We start from the raw sequence: 15,577 nt of genomic DNA on the forward strand, positions 1-15,577 counted from the left end.
ATCCAGGATCAGGTCTCCTGTGCTTCCCCACTGGCTGACACTGCAGCACTAAGCTGAGCAGGTTGGGAACCTGCCTAAAGCCCTCAATGTTCCAGAAGAAAGGGGTTTCTTACTGCCTTGAGCCATGGGAAAGGGGTTTCTGACTGCCTTGGGCCATGGGAAAGGGGTTTCTGACTGCCTTGGGCCATGGGAAAGGGGTTTCTTACTGCCTGGAGCCATGGGAAAGGGGTTTCTGACTGCCTTGGGCCATGGGAAAGGGGTTTCTTACTGCCTTGGGCGATGGGAAAGGGGTTTCTTACTGCCTTGGGCGATGGGAAAGGGGTTTCTTACTGCCTTGGGCCATGGGAAAGGGGTTTCTTACTGCCTTGGGCCATGGGAAAGGGGTTTCTTACTGCCTTGAGCCATGGGAAAGGGGTTTCTGACTGCTTTGGGCCATGGGAAAGGGGTTTCTTACTGCCTTGGGCCATGGGAAAGGGGTTTCTTACTGCCTTGGGCCATGGGAAAGGGGTTTCTGACTGCCTTGAGCCATGGGAAAGGGGTTTCTGTACTGCCTTGAGGCATGGGAAAGGGGTTTCTTACTGCCTTGGGCCATGGGAAAGGGGTTTCTTACTGCCTTGGGCTGTCTCCGAGCTGGTGGGTTTGATGACACGATTGGCATCCTCGTGCAGGGCACCAAACCAGTCCTTTAGCCTCGAAGCCAAACTCCTCAGTTCTTTGTCTGTGCAAACTGCAAAAAAGAACAAAGCACCAAGCTGAGTCAGGAGCACCAGGGAAAAACCTCTCCCCAAAGATCTGTTAGAAAAGCAGCACTTCTGGTGGTGAAGTTCTTCTCATCAAGAGCTGTGAAGTAAAAGAAAAGGACACAAGTTAAAAAGCAAATGTAAGTCGTGGTGAATTAGGAGTTGTACTCAAGTGCTCCCTCGGAAGCTGACGAGATTTGTGGTGGGAAAAGTGCCACCCACCGGTTTGAAAGCAGAGCTTTGTGCCTGTTTGACTTCAATGTTTGCACCTTTTAGGGTTTCAGAGAAAAAAGAATATCAGTGGAACAGATGGGGAGGAGGGACATCCTCGCCGAGATGCTACTCCAACAAGATGCAGGAATAATTTATAACCACATTTGCCTTCGTGGAAGGCTATTATCACAGTAATAGGAAATATATATACTTATTTATAGACAGGAAAAATTGTCATGTTGCTCCAGTTCTCCTGCAAGCGAGGCTCTGCCACCCCTGAAGGTTGTCAATTCCATTTGGTTAGCGAGGTAAAACATTTATTTTCTCATAAATTTTTACTGAGAAATACCTAATTTTTTTTTTTCCCTCAGAAATATCTGCCAAGAGATTAACGTCCAGCTGAAGCAAATATTTTTAAGGAAGAAAGCTGCATTAGTCACCAGTTTCTGTCAGAAAAAATATTCTTGTTTCTGTATCATGTTTAGTGCTTAAAATTCACAAGCTCAGGCAATTTTATTATTCCTGCTGTGCACTCATTCTACATTTTAAATGACATTTCTTGGAATCCAGAGGAAGATTTTATGCTGTAGAGGCAGACATCCTTCACACACACAATATGTCTTCTCCATCTCACTGCACATTATAATATTCCTCCTTCCACCTTATTGAAGAACAATTGAGCCCCACAGATCTCCCAAATTAAAGTCTGTGCTCTGGGAACTGCAAGGAACTTGCAGAGATCTCATGGTCTTGCTCAGACCTTGTTTGTTCTCCCATTTTATTTTGGGACAGGAATAACTCCAAAGTTAAAGATTGAATTTATGGCCTTTTCTAAGTTGAAATTATTTTAGCATTTAAGAGGGGAAAAGAAGAAAGATTTCCCCACTTTTTTCTGTAATGCTGAAAGAGTTTGATGGATTTTCCTACTAAAGACAAAAATATGAAGATCACAAGCTTATCACTTTATTTTCTCACTGAAATTAACATTACATTTTACTCACTGTAAACTATTTTATCTTTCAAAGTTAAAACCAAAGTCAAGACAGGATTTTTGAGCCCACCACGCCATCTCTTCTATAAGGAACATCTCATGTTGCTCTTTCTTCCTTGGCTGTTACTCACAAAGTCTTTTATCACAACAGAAGCAATAGCAGAACAAATTCCATCATCCTGCCTGTAATGAGTCCCCACCAGGAGATGTCTGAGGGAGTGAAGGGAGGAAGAAAACTAATTTTATTGGGAATAAATATTCAGGAATGAACTACGTCTAAACAGGCACAAATGGTTTCTTACTTTGTGAATTTAGATCCAAAAAGATAAGACAAATTTCCACCATGCAGTTAGAAATTTCAGCAGGAGCTGGGAACTTCAACACTTGTTAGTAGGGATGGAGAAACTTCTCTTATGTGGGATGGGAGATGCTGTTCCTGCATTCCCTGAGGAACTGTCAGTGAGTGGTTTTCATCAGACATAATTTCTGCCAAAATATTATCAGGTCACTAATAGAGACCCCAAAGCCTTCTTTTCAATAACCTGTCTCACAATGTCTGCTGAGCAGTGTACCCACAGTAATTCCACTTTCCCAATTAAAAGCAGGCAGTATCTTTTCTTTCCTTCTGCCAAGGATCTGTCTTGCCCTTTGAAAGTCAGCTTTGCAAAGATAAAAAAGGGAAATGCAGTGTGCAAGTGTTGCTTGGCCAATACCTCATGTACAAGGCATTTGTTCAGAGTAGTTCACAAATGTATCTCCAGTCAAACTGCACACACAGACACAGCTTTGACTACTGATTATGCCAAGTGGGTGAAGAAAAGAGGATTCATTTGAGAAATGAGTGATGTCATTTTATTGTGCAAGCCCAATCCTTATGGAATATTTAGTGTGGCACTATCCTCCTTTAGGAATGCAAAGCTGGAACTCTGGACTACAAACCTCCCTTCCTGTGCCTTCCTGCCCCCTTCTCATGCCCTGTGGACAGGTACAATGAGCTTCACAAGGCCCAGGAGAAAGAAGAGCAATTACCAAGAAAACATCCCTCTAAGCCATTTTCACAGAATCACAGAATGGATTGGGTTGGAAAAGACCTCCAAGATCATAAAGTCCAACCCTTGGGCCAACTCCAGTCCCTTTACCAGATCATGGCACTCAGTGCCACGGCCAAGCTCAGTTGAAAAACCTCCAGGGATGGGGAATCCACCCCCTCTCTGGGCAGCCCATTCCAATCCCTGAGCACTCTCTCTGCAAAGAATTTTTTTCTGATCTCCCACTTCAATTTCCCCTGGCAGAGCTTGAGCCCATCGTGCCCCCTTGTCCTATTGCTGAGTGCCTGGGAGAAGAGACCAGCCCCCACCTGGCTATTTTCCTTATTCAGATCTGTGCATTTCCAAATGTAAAGCCAAGCCTGGACACCACAGCTTTGGAAGCTCCTGCATTTGCTGCCAAAGTCCCCCTGTGTGCCAGGCAGGAGCCCAGGGCCAGCCCAGTGGCTCCAAACCAAACCTCACCCAGGGGTCACTGGCTGTAACCTGACTGAGGTCATTGGAATCTGGGCTTTTAAATTGCAGTGGGAACCAGGACTGAAGGCACAGTGTAGGTGGCACAGAAGCAATTAATTAATGGTAAACAGAGGTAATTAATTAATGGTAAATCAGATTTGAAACACCTCTGTACAGTCAAGCCACTCAGACATGTTGGGATCTGGAAAATGCCATTTGAGATGAAGTTGTTACATTTTCCCCGTGTCTGTAACTCCAGCCATGCTGAGATTCTCCTTGCCATGTACATTCCTATTCCACCATCCTCTGCTCTTACCCAGTGCCCACGAGCCACATCAGCTGAGTTATTCCTCCTGGCCTTCCCTAACATTCCCTGGATTTTGAAGGAGCAAGAACAAGCTTTGAGCCTCCTCTGTGCTGCATCTTCCTCGAGCACTGCCCCCCTCAGTCCCTCTGAGGGCAGAGTGGACCCTGCATGATGATTTCTCTTGTTTTCCCTGGGCACAACCCCTGCAGATTTCCTCTGGAATTCAGCCTGACAGTGAGCCCAGAACTGGAGTTTTCTGCATTCTGGATAGCTTTTTTTGTGAATAACTGAGATATTCCTTAAGTATGCTGCTTAAGGATGATTCCATAGTGGATAAGATGTTGAAGTTCTCTCTTAGGGCTGCAGTCTTTCTTCACAAGCATAAATGCTCTTTCATGAGCCAAACAGGAACCAACTTTGCTGTTAATACGGAATGAATAATAAATTTCTGGACAAGACTTCAAAACTTTTATGCAAAGTTCAATTAAATTTCTGTTCAAGTATTTAGTGCCCTCAATCTTACTTTCTCCTGCACATTAAAACAGAGGAAGTATTATTTTACATTTTCCTGTATTAAATTTGATTTCAATGCCCCCATACCTGGTTAAAAATATCCTGCCTCTCTACCTAATTGAACTGCATTCTATTTATTGATTTGATATGAACATCATAAAAAGCACAAAATCATTCTGAATTTCTTTGTTTGGGGACACATTTGGACACTTCAAAGTGGATTGACATTCAGAGGGCACAAGTTTCATACAAAAAAAGTCAGGCCCAGCCTCCAGGATATCCTGGGTATGCAGGAACCAGAGCACTTCATGTTTTATTTCTGGTGGTAGGGCCTATTAACTACATATCAAACAATTAGAAAGCACAGCCCTGAGGGGCCCCAGATCTAAGATCCTCATATATAAACTGACATTAGTATAAGTTTTAAAGCATTTTTAAGAAACCACTTCATGAAAAATGCAGTGCAAATGTACCTCTTCACTATTAATAGAAGTTTCAAGTCACATTTCCTAGATGAGAAGGACAGGGCTGTGGGAGGAAGGGATGTGATAATGGGTCTCTTGCTGCTTGAAGATGTATAAGGAGAGAACACTGGGCTTGCAAACAATATGGGTATTGACAGCACTTGAAGCACTGATTAGAAAATCCGGGCTGAGGAGGATCCCCAAGGGAGGGAGCTCTCCACAGTCCCTCTCCAGCAGCTGAACTCTGCCCAGCCAGCTGTCACCAGCCATTTAAAGCTCCAGTGCTGTGACACAGACCCGAGAGCAAACATGCAAAGAGCTGTTGGCACTGTGGTGTGTACCTTCTACAAGATAAGAGACTCTGCCTTCATCCATTTCTTAAAAGAGAAAAAACCCAAAGATTTTACCTTTGCTATTTTATGGATGTCACCAAAAGTTCTGCCTTGGCAGCCACGTGAAATCCTCATGTAACCCAGTTCTTGGATCCCTCACTGCTGATGTGCTCCCACCACATCCCCTCCCACCCACAGTCCCTGAGTGCAGCAGGGTGGGATGGCAGCTGCTCCAGCCAGGGATGGAGAGGAGGATTTAAACACCCAGCTCTCCTCCCTGGTCCCAGAGTGAAGTGCCCAGGTGGCACTGGCACCACGGGCAGTGGCAGAACCTGCTCTGAGTCCTGGCCATGCAATGCCAGGAGGAGGATCCATGTCCTGCTGCATCCAACTGATACCCTCAGATCTGAATCTGCAGATGTGAGGAATTATCCTGCAGAACTGATTTATTAGCAAGCACTGAAAGTGCAGATTTGTTCCCATGGGTGAGGCAATTGGTCCAGCAGTTATTTATTCCTAGAACTGAAAGCACTTTTGCTAAATACCTATTTTAACTGAGCAGAAAACATTAATCTGACCTAATGGAAAGCCATTAGCATGTTGTAAAGGCTCAGGGTTTTATAGGCCTGCTTTTGTTGTGGGCTTTCTCAGCTCTACAGACTGTACACATTGGTGGTGAAAACCAGCAGGATAATATTTAATTTCACTCTTTCAGACAGGGACTTGCAATTGTACTTGGTGATAGAAATCAACATTAAAACTGAACTTACCTGTAGATGTGTAAAATTAAATCACTTCTGAATCACATCCCATTTTTATTCCAGCCTAGCAAAGCAATATTGTAAAATCTTCATTCACTAAGAAAATAACAAAACAAGGCTTGTAACTCCCACTGCAGTGAACTCCAGACAAAACTGGGTACTTGGGAAGTACATTCATTACTGCAGCACTGTATTAGTGTCTCATTTGCTGCCAGAAGGTTCTGGCACTGAGGGACAAGCAAGAAGTCCATATTGCCCAGAAAAAAGGTGCAGTGACACATGACACAGTTTCCCCATAAGCAAACTATGCAACCAGATTCACAGGAAGTGTGTGACAGGTTTTATGTCACTTGACTTCTTTGTCATCTCTCTGCCATCTGTCTGTTGCCTTCTTGCTAATATTGTTATAATTCTAATAATAATTCTTACAAATAGTACTAAATTACATGTGGAGAGATTGATTCTTTGGATTCATATTATTGTATATGATTCTGAATAGTTTCTTAGGTAAGACTGAGGGGCAAATTCCCTATTCCTTGGATGTCAAAGTGGAGCATGTGAACATTCCCTGAGAGCTGGGATGGCTTCAACTCTTTCTGTGCTGCAGAGGAAAGGAAACTGCAAATGCAGAGAAATAAAAGTTAAACACAGAAGCTTTGAAAAAATGTGTATTTAGTTCCTGAGGTTATGTCCTTTCCATGCAAATGAAACCTGCCATGACAGAATTCAGCTCAGGAACATGAATGTTTTTAATCACCTCCTTAACAAGCAAATGCCCTGCCATGGAGCAGAACCAATGGGTTGTGGTCCAGGTGACCAGGCACTGAATGGAAACAAGAGATGGGAAACTTTGCAAGGGAGCCCATCTCAGTCCATGGTCTGAAAATTCAGACTTGGTATTCCCTGAGCAACAGGAGGGAGTGGATGGATTAGTGGAATCTGGCCCTGTTTGCTGCTTGGCTCACAAGCAGAAACCAGCTATTGGCACCAGGATGCTACCAGCTATTATTGCTCATTATTATTACTACTACTACTACTATTACTATTGTTATTCTTACTATTATGTCACCACGTGTTGGTAACACAGGTCAGTGATAACAAATGGTCCAGTCCTTTGTCCTGTGAGCCTGGAGGACACATCCATTTAGTTTTGATTAAAATGTGGCACAGCACCAACCTACATGACATTGCCCAATTCCTCCAGCTAGAAAGAGGACAGACACCATTTCAGCAATTCAGAAAGGAAAAAACTCTGCTTCTTGTGTTTTTGAAGACCAACACAACAAAATTATATGGTAAAATACATACTTAAAAACTATGTAATAACACTTCTCAAAAAAGCTTGACATAAATGTCTCATAGCATGGAGGTTGACAAGAGATAACACTCATCTTTTGTACTATTTTTATATGATTCTTTATGTTTTATAGTATTCTTTGCCTTCTATATACTTTATAAAGAGAAAGTTTTATATTATTCTTTGCCTTCTATATACTTTATAAAGAGAAAGTTTTATAGTATTCTTTGCCTTCTATATACTTTATAAAGTTTTATATTATTCTTTGCCTTCTATATACTTTATAAAGAGAAAGTTTTATAGTATTCTTTGCCTTCTATATACTTTATAAAGTTTTATATTATTCTTTGCCTTCTATATACTTTATAAAGAGAAAATGCAGCAATTTTAACCATGTTTCCTCTGACAAACGTCACTACATTTTCCTCTCTTGTAGGTAAGTCAACAACTTATTCCACCCTGCTGTAATTGTGCTGTGCCAGCCCTCCCTTGCAGCCCAACCACACCCAGGTGCAGATAAACACACCCACATCTGTGTGACTTGCAGGTGAGTCCCCCGTGTTTTGTATGTGATATTTTGGTGATGCAGCTCTGGTGATATTTGCCTTCACAAACACTTCACCCTTTGTGGTTGGAAGGAGTAATGCTCTCATTTGCTCTTCTCACTGAGGCCTCAGGCAACTTCTTACAACAATAAAAAATGAGCTATTATGCCAATAATTTTATGAAGTGGAAAGGAATGGATTGTTTACTCTTGTGACAAGGAAAGGTATTGCAAACGTGCCTGGCTGATTCGATCAATGCACGACTCCCATTTCCAATCTCCCCCACAGTCACCAACATTTCCTGACAAAATTCCACCTGGATACATTTGTCTTGCTGCATGTTTGGCATTCACTGGCTATTCTTCCACAGGGCTGACACCTATGCTGATACCACCTCTGATCCTTCTGTCACTTGTTTTGCCTCCTCTTATAAATACAGCAGCAGATGCCAAGCTCCTGCAGTTCACACTCTGAGATGATTGCAGGAGCAGCTGAGTTATTGGGAAGATGAAACAGGCTTTGATCTGAAGCTTCTTTAAAATGGTACATTTAAAACACAAAGCTCAGCTAGACCTGTGTAAACAAAGATTGAGAGCTCACTGGCTGGTGCTGGAGGCAAAGTGTGCATCTGCCTCCTTGGTACTTAAAGCTTGTTCCTTTTGTGCTCATATTAACGGTGAAACCCCTGCAAAGTTCATCTCTGCCAAGTGATTCACAAGTCTGGGGTTTTATTTTAAATACATCCCAACTGTGATGACGGGTGGGGACTGCCAAGCTGAGCAGGAAGTTTGTGGGAGCAACATCCCTTGTGCCTTTCTGGCCATGTCAGGTACTAATTAAAACGTTATTTCCTTCTTGGTCTCCCAAAATTCCTTTGCCAGCCAACCCTAATGTTCTCATTCAAATTCTGTCATGTCACCTGAAGGGTGGAATAAAAAGAGCTACTTCAACTGAAACTAAAGCAGAGTGTCTGACTGAGAGGACTTTTCCAGCAGTTCATGCAGTTCTCTGGATGCAAAAAGGCTTTACGGAGTCATCATGTCCCCTCTTGCCTTCCTTCCTTCCTCCCTCCCTTCCTTCCTCTCTGTTTTTTCCACTCTGAACAGATGTCCTTGACTTGGCACTCAGTGTCTTCTGCTCCAGTCTTGGAGAAGACACTCCACTTGGCTGTAGCTGTGGCTCATCAAGCATTGGCTGGTCTTTGCAAGAGGGATGAGATCTTAGAAAAAATGAACACTGGTTTAAGTTTAAAACAGTGTTTAAAGAAGTGTTTAAAGCAGCCCATGGGATGTTTCCACCAATACCTGACTTTGCAGCCAACAGCTCAGCAGATATTGCACTCTAAGGCATTGGGAGTAATAAATAACCAAAGCTGGAAGAATAATTAAGAGTAGAAACAAAACTCAGCGGGGTTAAAATGAGGGAATTGAGGGATAGTTATTTTTAGACAAGCAGTATAGGCTATCAGAGTGTATATTTGAGTTTTAAATGGAATTGTTTCCTACAGACCTTCCAAAGTCATAGCTGAAAATGAGAAGACTGTGCTGAACTTCTCCACATCCAGGAGGTTTTTTTGGTCCACTGGCTGAGCAGAGAGAAATTTTAGATTGTGATAATCAGTAAAAATGTTCTGAGTTACAGTAGTTGGAAACAACTTGAGCTGTTGGTGCTAAGGGCAGCCTCTGCCTTCCATAAGAAAAGTGGCCTCAAGCTGGAAAGGGCAAAATTCAGGAGGTAAAATTTATAATTTGACAGCATTTGAGAAGAAATGGGCAGATCTATTTATGTTCATTCAGAGCAGGAAAGCAACAGCCAAGAATATAAAGATTATATATAGGGAAAAATAAAAACAAGATGATTTCACAGAATGCCTCTGGTGAAGCACAAGCACATGCAACACTTCTGCAAAAGAAATTGAAACTATGGATATAAGAATGTATGAAATGAGCTGTGAGAGATCTCTAATTTTTACAGTTCCTTGTGCAATCACAGATGGATCTAAACTGAATTAGGAAAAAAAACCCCAATGAATTTTGTAAAGTGCCATAGTAAACAGAGAGAGCCATTATTTGATACCATTCTTTTAAAATACAGGAAGTTTGGGTGGTTTGTAGGATAAAACTGCTACTTTTACACAGTTCTGTTCTTCTGACACAACTCCATCAAATCTAAAATCAATGAGCTCCCAGTTAGGGGTTCGTTTTGTTTGTTTTAATGGGAAAAGGTATTATTTTTATGGGCAGCAAGATCCAGATGCCAGTTCATGCTGGAGATGCCTGTTCTGGAGGCACAGTCTGGGCTGTCCACCCTCAGGGGAATGATCCCAGTGACCACCTGAGGAAACCAAGCACAGAGCATTGCACAGAAATGCAAAAGTAGGACTCTCAGTGTGTTCATCCAGCACAGGGTATTTCCAGAGGGACAGTGAGCACTAGGACTGACCTGCTTTCCCATTGGGAAAAAAAACCACCCCACATTCTCATAGTCCCTGCTGGGATTTCAGATACAGCCTAAAAGCTGCAAGAGGGAGCCAGGAATTTATTAGGAAGACTCTTTCTCCCAGGAACTGGTACTCTACTGATGCCAAAGGGGTTTTTGTTCTGATTTTCACATGTTGTAGATTTTAGGAACACAGTAGTTGTAGATTTTTAGAGGGTTAATATTTCTAACAGTTTAATGCCTTTCTATCACTACCCCTGTCCCAGAACAGCGAGCTCAAATTCCTTTAGTTAATTAATCTTGTTCAGACTCCTTTCCAAGGTAGAGCTGAAGGATATCAGAAGGCCCACAGAATGAAACATAAACACAGGTCAGAGTGACCCAAAAGCCAGAACTGGGTGAGCTCCAAGAGACCTTTGTGTGCCTGAGGAAGAGGAGCTGATGAAGACAGAGGGTCTTGACGGCCCCAGACCCAATTCCAGGGGGTTGGACCAGGGGTGGGACTGGGGCTGGACTGGGAAATGTGTAAAGCAATGATTGGAGGGATCTTATTATAAAAGCCATGGAAACAAGAACTGGGACACATGGATGTCATCCTGTATTCCTGTGGGCTGTAGGGCCTGTGTTATTAAAGGACCTTTACTTTTTATCTTACCCTGCACTAACGTGCTCAGAGTCCTGTTTTTGGGGGGAGGGTCATTCATGGCATCACTATGAAACAGAAAAAAGGGGAAGACAATTGAGCAGACTCACTTAATTTTCACTGGGGCCCACCATCTCTATTCCCTTCCTCAGGGACCCTTGAAAAGTGACAGATAAATCCAATTTTTCCATGCTTGAGCAGGATGGAGAGAGAGATACTCGTGAGTCAGCATATGCCAGCAGAAACTGGTTTTCCCCCTCATTAACTTTTTTTGCACATCAGTTGATTTTTATTTTACACTGTGTACATCCCTGTGCTTGTTTTCTGTGTTCCCTACTGAATGTCATCACATCTGATACCACCAGGGCTTCATTAGCGTAAAAGGTTGTCATGTGGTGAATTATTCTGAAATGAGAAAACACAGGCAACCCCAGAGGAGAAAATGAGGAGCTGTCGGACAGCATGGGGAGAGGAGCATTTGAAGATGTCCCACGGGAATTCCTCCAGCAAATTGTTGGGAAAACTCATTGAAATTCAATAAGAAAGTGCAAATGAGGCAACAGAGCTCCCCTGTGGATTGCAAAGATCCCCTGACAAGGCACCAGAAATATTTCTGCACTGCTGCACCTTCCAGGTCCAGGAATGCACAAATGCCATGAGGAAATGCAGCTCAGGAATGCAGCATCGAAGGCACATGGAGCAACCTCAGCAAGGGAATACAACACTCTCAGACACTGAGAACTGAATCTGGATGGATCTGTGGTCTGAACAGGATTTTACTGGAACCACTGGTACCCCAGAGCAGTGCCAGTAACCTCACAGGAGTGAGCAGCACTCGGTACCTGAGCCAACACACCTGTCTGGATGGGTCATCCAAGCTCAAATACATCCCATTAACAAAGGCTCTGGAAAATGCTCCTCACTTAAAACAGGGTTGGCAATAAGCCCCCTTCGGACATAAATTATTTGAAGATACAGGAGGGTTGTTTTAAACTGGATATAAGGAAGTTTTTTGCCATGAGGTTGGTAAAACACAGGCATGGGTTGCCCAGAGACTTGGATTCCCCAACCCTGGGAATGTTCAAGGTCAGGTTGGAAAGGGGCTCTGAGCAACCTGAGCTTGTTGAAGGTGTCTCTGGTCATTGCAGGGGGATGGGATTGGATGGTCTTTAAAGGTCCCTTCCAGCCCAAACTTCACCTTGAAGAATTGCTTTTATCCCAAGTTAAGGGAAGCATCAGCTGATCCCCAAGGAAGGCACATGGAATGCCAGGCAAGGGAAAGGGAACTGGACTGTCAGTGACAAAGGAAATTGAGGCTTCCCTTTCATCACAAGTGCAGCACAAGAAGGGGTTTGGCTTCTTGGCAGAGGGTGGAAATTCCTCAAATGATGGGGGCCCTGCTGGGTGTGAAGTGAGGAAGATCCTCCTCCCTTGTAGAACTGGTGTTCAGGAACCTGCCTGGGTTTATCTGGGTGGAGTGGCTGTTTTGAACCAGCTTTGGTGCTTTTGGCTGAGGTGACCATGAGGCTTCAGCTGTTGTGGCCTCTGTTTCTGCACTGAGGAGTTGTGGTGCTGCTAAAGCACAGAACAAACCTCTGTACATCAAAGACTCAAAATACACACTGTTACTTTCCTGCTGTAACATGTCCTCCTATGCCTACAAAATTGCATTTAGAAGCATAAAGAAAACCATGAGATGGACATACTAATGAGCACCTGGCCACTTGGGTGCTGTGGGAATGGAAAACTTCAAAAAAGTGTGGAATGTAGCTGCAAAAATCTCCTGCTAATGCCTGTTTTGAAGAATCATTTAAAGGAACATCAATTCTTTACTCAGCCCTTCATGTGCAGTTGTGTATTTTTGAAGTGCTTTAGAGGGAGGATTGAGTTTTGTGTATTCAAGGATATGGTTTATTGAAATGTCTCGAGTTTTTTAAATATTTGCACTATTAAAATATTTAACATCTGAAATAATAAAAAAAAAGCAGCAGCAAGTGAGATCAAAACTATCCTGTAGCACTGTGAAAACCATAAGCTGAGCAATTCTGAAGAAGATAAAAATGGCTTGTGTGAAAGGAATTTGTTGTGTAAAAATAAAACAGACAGGATTGGAACTGTGGCTGAGAAAGCTTTGAAAGGGGCCAGGCTGACAGGGTGTATTGTAGGGTAGGTGTAAGACTTTGTAGGAGCAATTATTATCATCTTCCCAAAGCACAGGATGTCTGGGAGGGGAAAAAAGCAAAGAAAAGGAGAAAAGGCTGCTTGGAAAGGAGACTCCCTTTGCCAGACCCAGATGCTGACTTGCTGATGGCTTAAGCCAAAGTGAAAATAAACTGAATCTAATTTAAAATATGGGCATTCTGAAGAAAATGAAACACCTGAAGCTGTACCTGCTGAGAAAGGTGAGGAAAGAGAAGTGTTCTGGGTGGGGACCAGCAGCATTTAAATTACACCACACTGTTAAAATTAGACTATGGGCCTGACTCTGCTTTTCCAACAGTCTGGATTTACTTGGATAACTAAAACTTGAGTCTGATTTCTACAGGTGTCACACACTGCAAGACTTTTAGAATGTATTATTCAGTCTCCCTCCTGAAGTTGCCTTGTGACCCTTTATATGTCTGTATTCCTCTGATGCTCCTCAAGGATGCAGGGATACCATTTCACACTCTGTCCCTTTTGATGTTTTAATTTACTGTGGAGCTGGAATGTACTTTTCTCATTTGGATTCAAGTTCCTGAACCTTAAAGCATCTGTAGGTTACAGGCCTTTAGTACAATATTTCCTGTCCCTGTCAGGAACAGAACTCACCACATCAAAGGAACAAAGTGCCATTATTCTATTGTGAACTAAAAACCAGAGGCTGCTTTATGTGTGTCCCATTGCAAAGGATCCAAAATAATTTCCTGCTACGACTGATCATGGAAACGAACTTCTAATGTTAAGAAAATCTTGGAGAAGAAGCCACTTGGAATGTTTTTCTTTTCTTCTTCCTGAAACCTTCACTGACAGCAACAGGAGACAGGATTTGAGTGTCTGTGTAACAGGTGAAGGACACTGCATTGACTCTCTGCACAGCAGGCAGACTCACACGGGCTTTTGCTTCATCCCCATAAAGTAATAATGCAAGAGGAGCCTCCTCTGGTTGTCATAAAGGCAGCCAGTAAAGAGAAAAAATCACCCTTGGATTCATACCCACCTGCCTGCAAAAAGCACCGCTGAAAGCCCAATTATTTTGATGGATACAGAGGAGAGCCAAAAAAATAAGGACTTATGTAAATGACAATGAAAGAATTCAATGTGTTCCTAAAAGTATCTCAGGAATTTACAGTAAATAATGCTTTCAAAGGAAATGGTAATCTTCCTGCACTGAAAGCTTCTGATCTTGCCATCTTTCCTTCCGCTCATATTAGTACTGTGCATCATTACAAGAATGTGTTCTTTGAAGCATGTGTACTCTATCTTCCTTCTATTCATCATAAAGGCTCTCTCTGGGAAAGCACACTTTGCCACTCTGCACACATTTTTCTTTCTAAGATTTAATTCATTTCCTAAAGAAACGTCATGCAAAAATCAATCTCGGCGCTACCAGTTCACAAGGCCCTGATTCGTTTAACAGATGATTTATTGCCAACAGCGAGATGGAAAAGAATGGAATGTGCTCACTAAGAGCAACATTACACATTCCCAGCACTGTATATAGAGATGGTATATACAGAGGACATAAATGCTCTTTTATGGACAAGTGATACATTGCAAGAAGGAAGGAAGGAGCTTGCCATGGGTCATGGCTGGTTTTCAGCTTCTGTTCCAGCTCCCTGTTAATGTCATTGCATAAATCCTGACCTTTGCTGTTGTTGGTTTCATTGAAAAATGGTATCTCGTAGAAAAAGAGATAAGAAAACAAGTGTCCTGTTACAGAGCATGTAATTGTGATTGGTGTCCAAACACAATCAGTTCTTCAGAGCAAATGGGAAAGTTCAACCAAACTATGTGTGTAGGAACAGGCACAACTGAGTGTAGTTGTTAATGATCTGACAGCTAATCTGGGAAGTATTTAACATGGGAATTAAACACTTCTCTTCCTTAGAATCACAGAATCATAGAATGGATTGTGTTGGAAAAGACCTCCAAGATCATCGAGTCCAACCCTTGGTCCAACTCCAGTCCCTTTACCAGATCATGGCACTCAGTGCCACGGCCAAGCTCAGCTGAAAAACCTCCAGGGATGGGGAATCCACCCCCTCTCTGGGCAGCCCATTCCAATCCCTGAGCACTCTCTCTGCAAAGAATTTTTTTCTGCTCTCCAACTTCAATTTCCCCTGGCAGAGCTTGAGCCCATCGTGCCCCCTTGTCCTATTGCTGAGTGCCTGGGAGAAGAGACCAACCCCCACCTGGCCAGAACTTCCCTTCAGGGAGTTCCAGACAGTGCTGAGGTCACCTCTGAGCCTCCTCTTCTCCAGGCTCCTCTTCTCTCCTGCTGTCCCTTTTTCCCACAGTGCCAAAGAAAGCAGTGCCTGCAGCTCTCCAGGCTGAACACACCTTGGATTTCTTCATTCCTTTATATTTTCTACTAAACAAGACATGGAGAAAACAACCAACTCCCTGCACCACCCATATATTGCACGAGCCTGGTGGGATCCCAGAGGATGTCATAAAAATAAAGAAGATTTCCCCTGAGCTGTCTTATGCTCTCATACTCACCACAACCAGTGATTGACTGTGACTTTCAGCATTATAACTACTTTGGTGCCCCCAGGTCAGGTGTTAAATCATCCACATTTAAGTTCAATGGCCCTTGGAAAGGAGTCCAAGCTCTAATGTCAGATG

The 15,577-nt window shown here is 43.0% G+C and overlaps 1 protein-coding gene across 1 annotated transcript in view; it reads right to left on the bottom strand.

Moving 5' to 3' along the window:
• Positions 1-15,577, bottom strand: part of SPOCK1 (SPARC (osteonectin), cwcv and kazal like domains proteoglycan 1) — a 294,313-nt gene that overhangs the window by 19,852 nt on the left and 258,884 nt on the right. The window contains exon 7 of the mRNA XM_071570122.1: positions 611-727. Within this exon, the coding sequence (XP_071426223.1) occupies positions 611-727 (117 nt within the window). The remainder of the gene's footprint in view (positions 1-610; positions 728-15,577) is intronic.

Source organism: Pithys albifrons, chromosome 15 (genome assembly GCF_047495875.1).
Source record: "Pithys albifrons albifrons isolate INPA30051 chromosome 15, PitAlb_v1, whole genome shotgun sequence".
Classification (NCBI taxonomy): domain Eukaryota; kingdom Metazoa; phylum Chordata; class Aves; order Passeriformes; family Thamnophilidae; genus Pithys; species Pithys albifrons.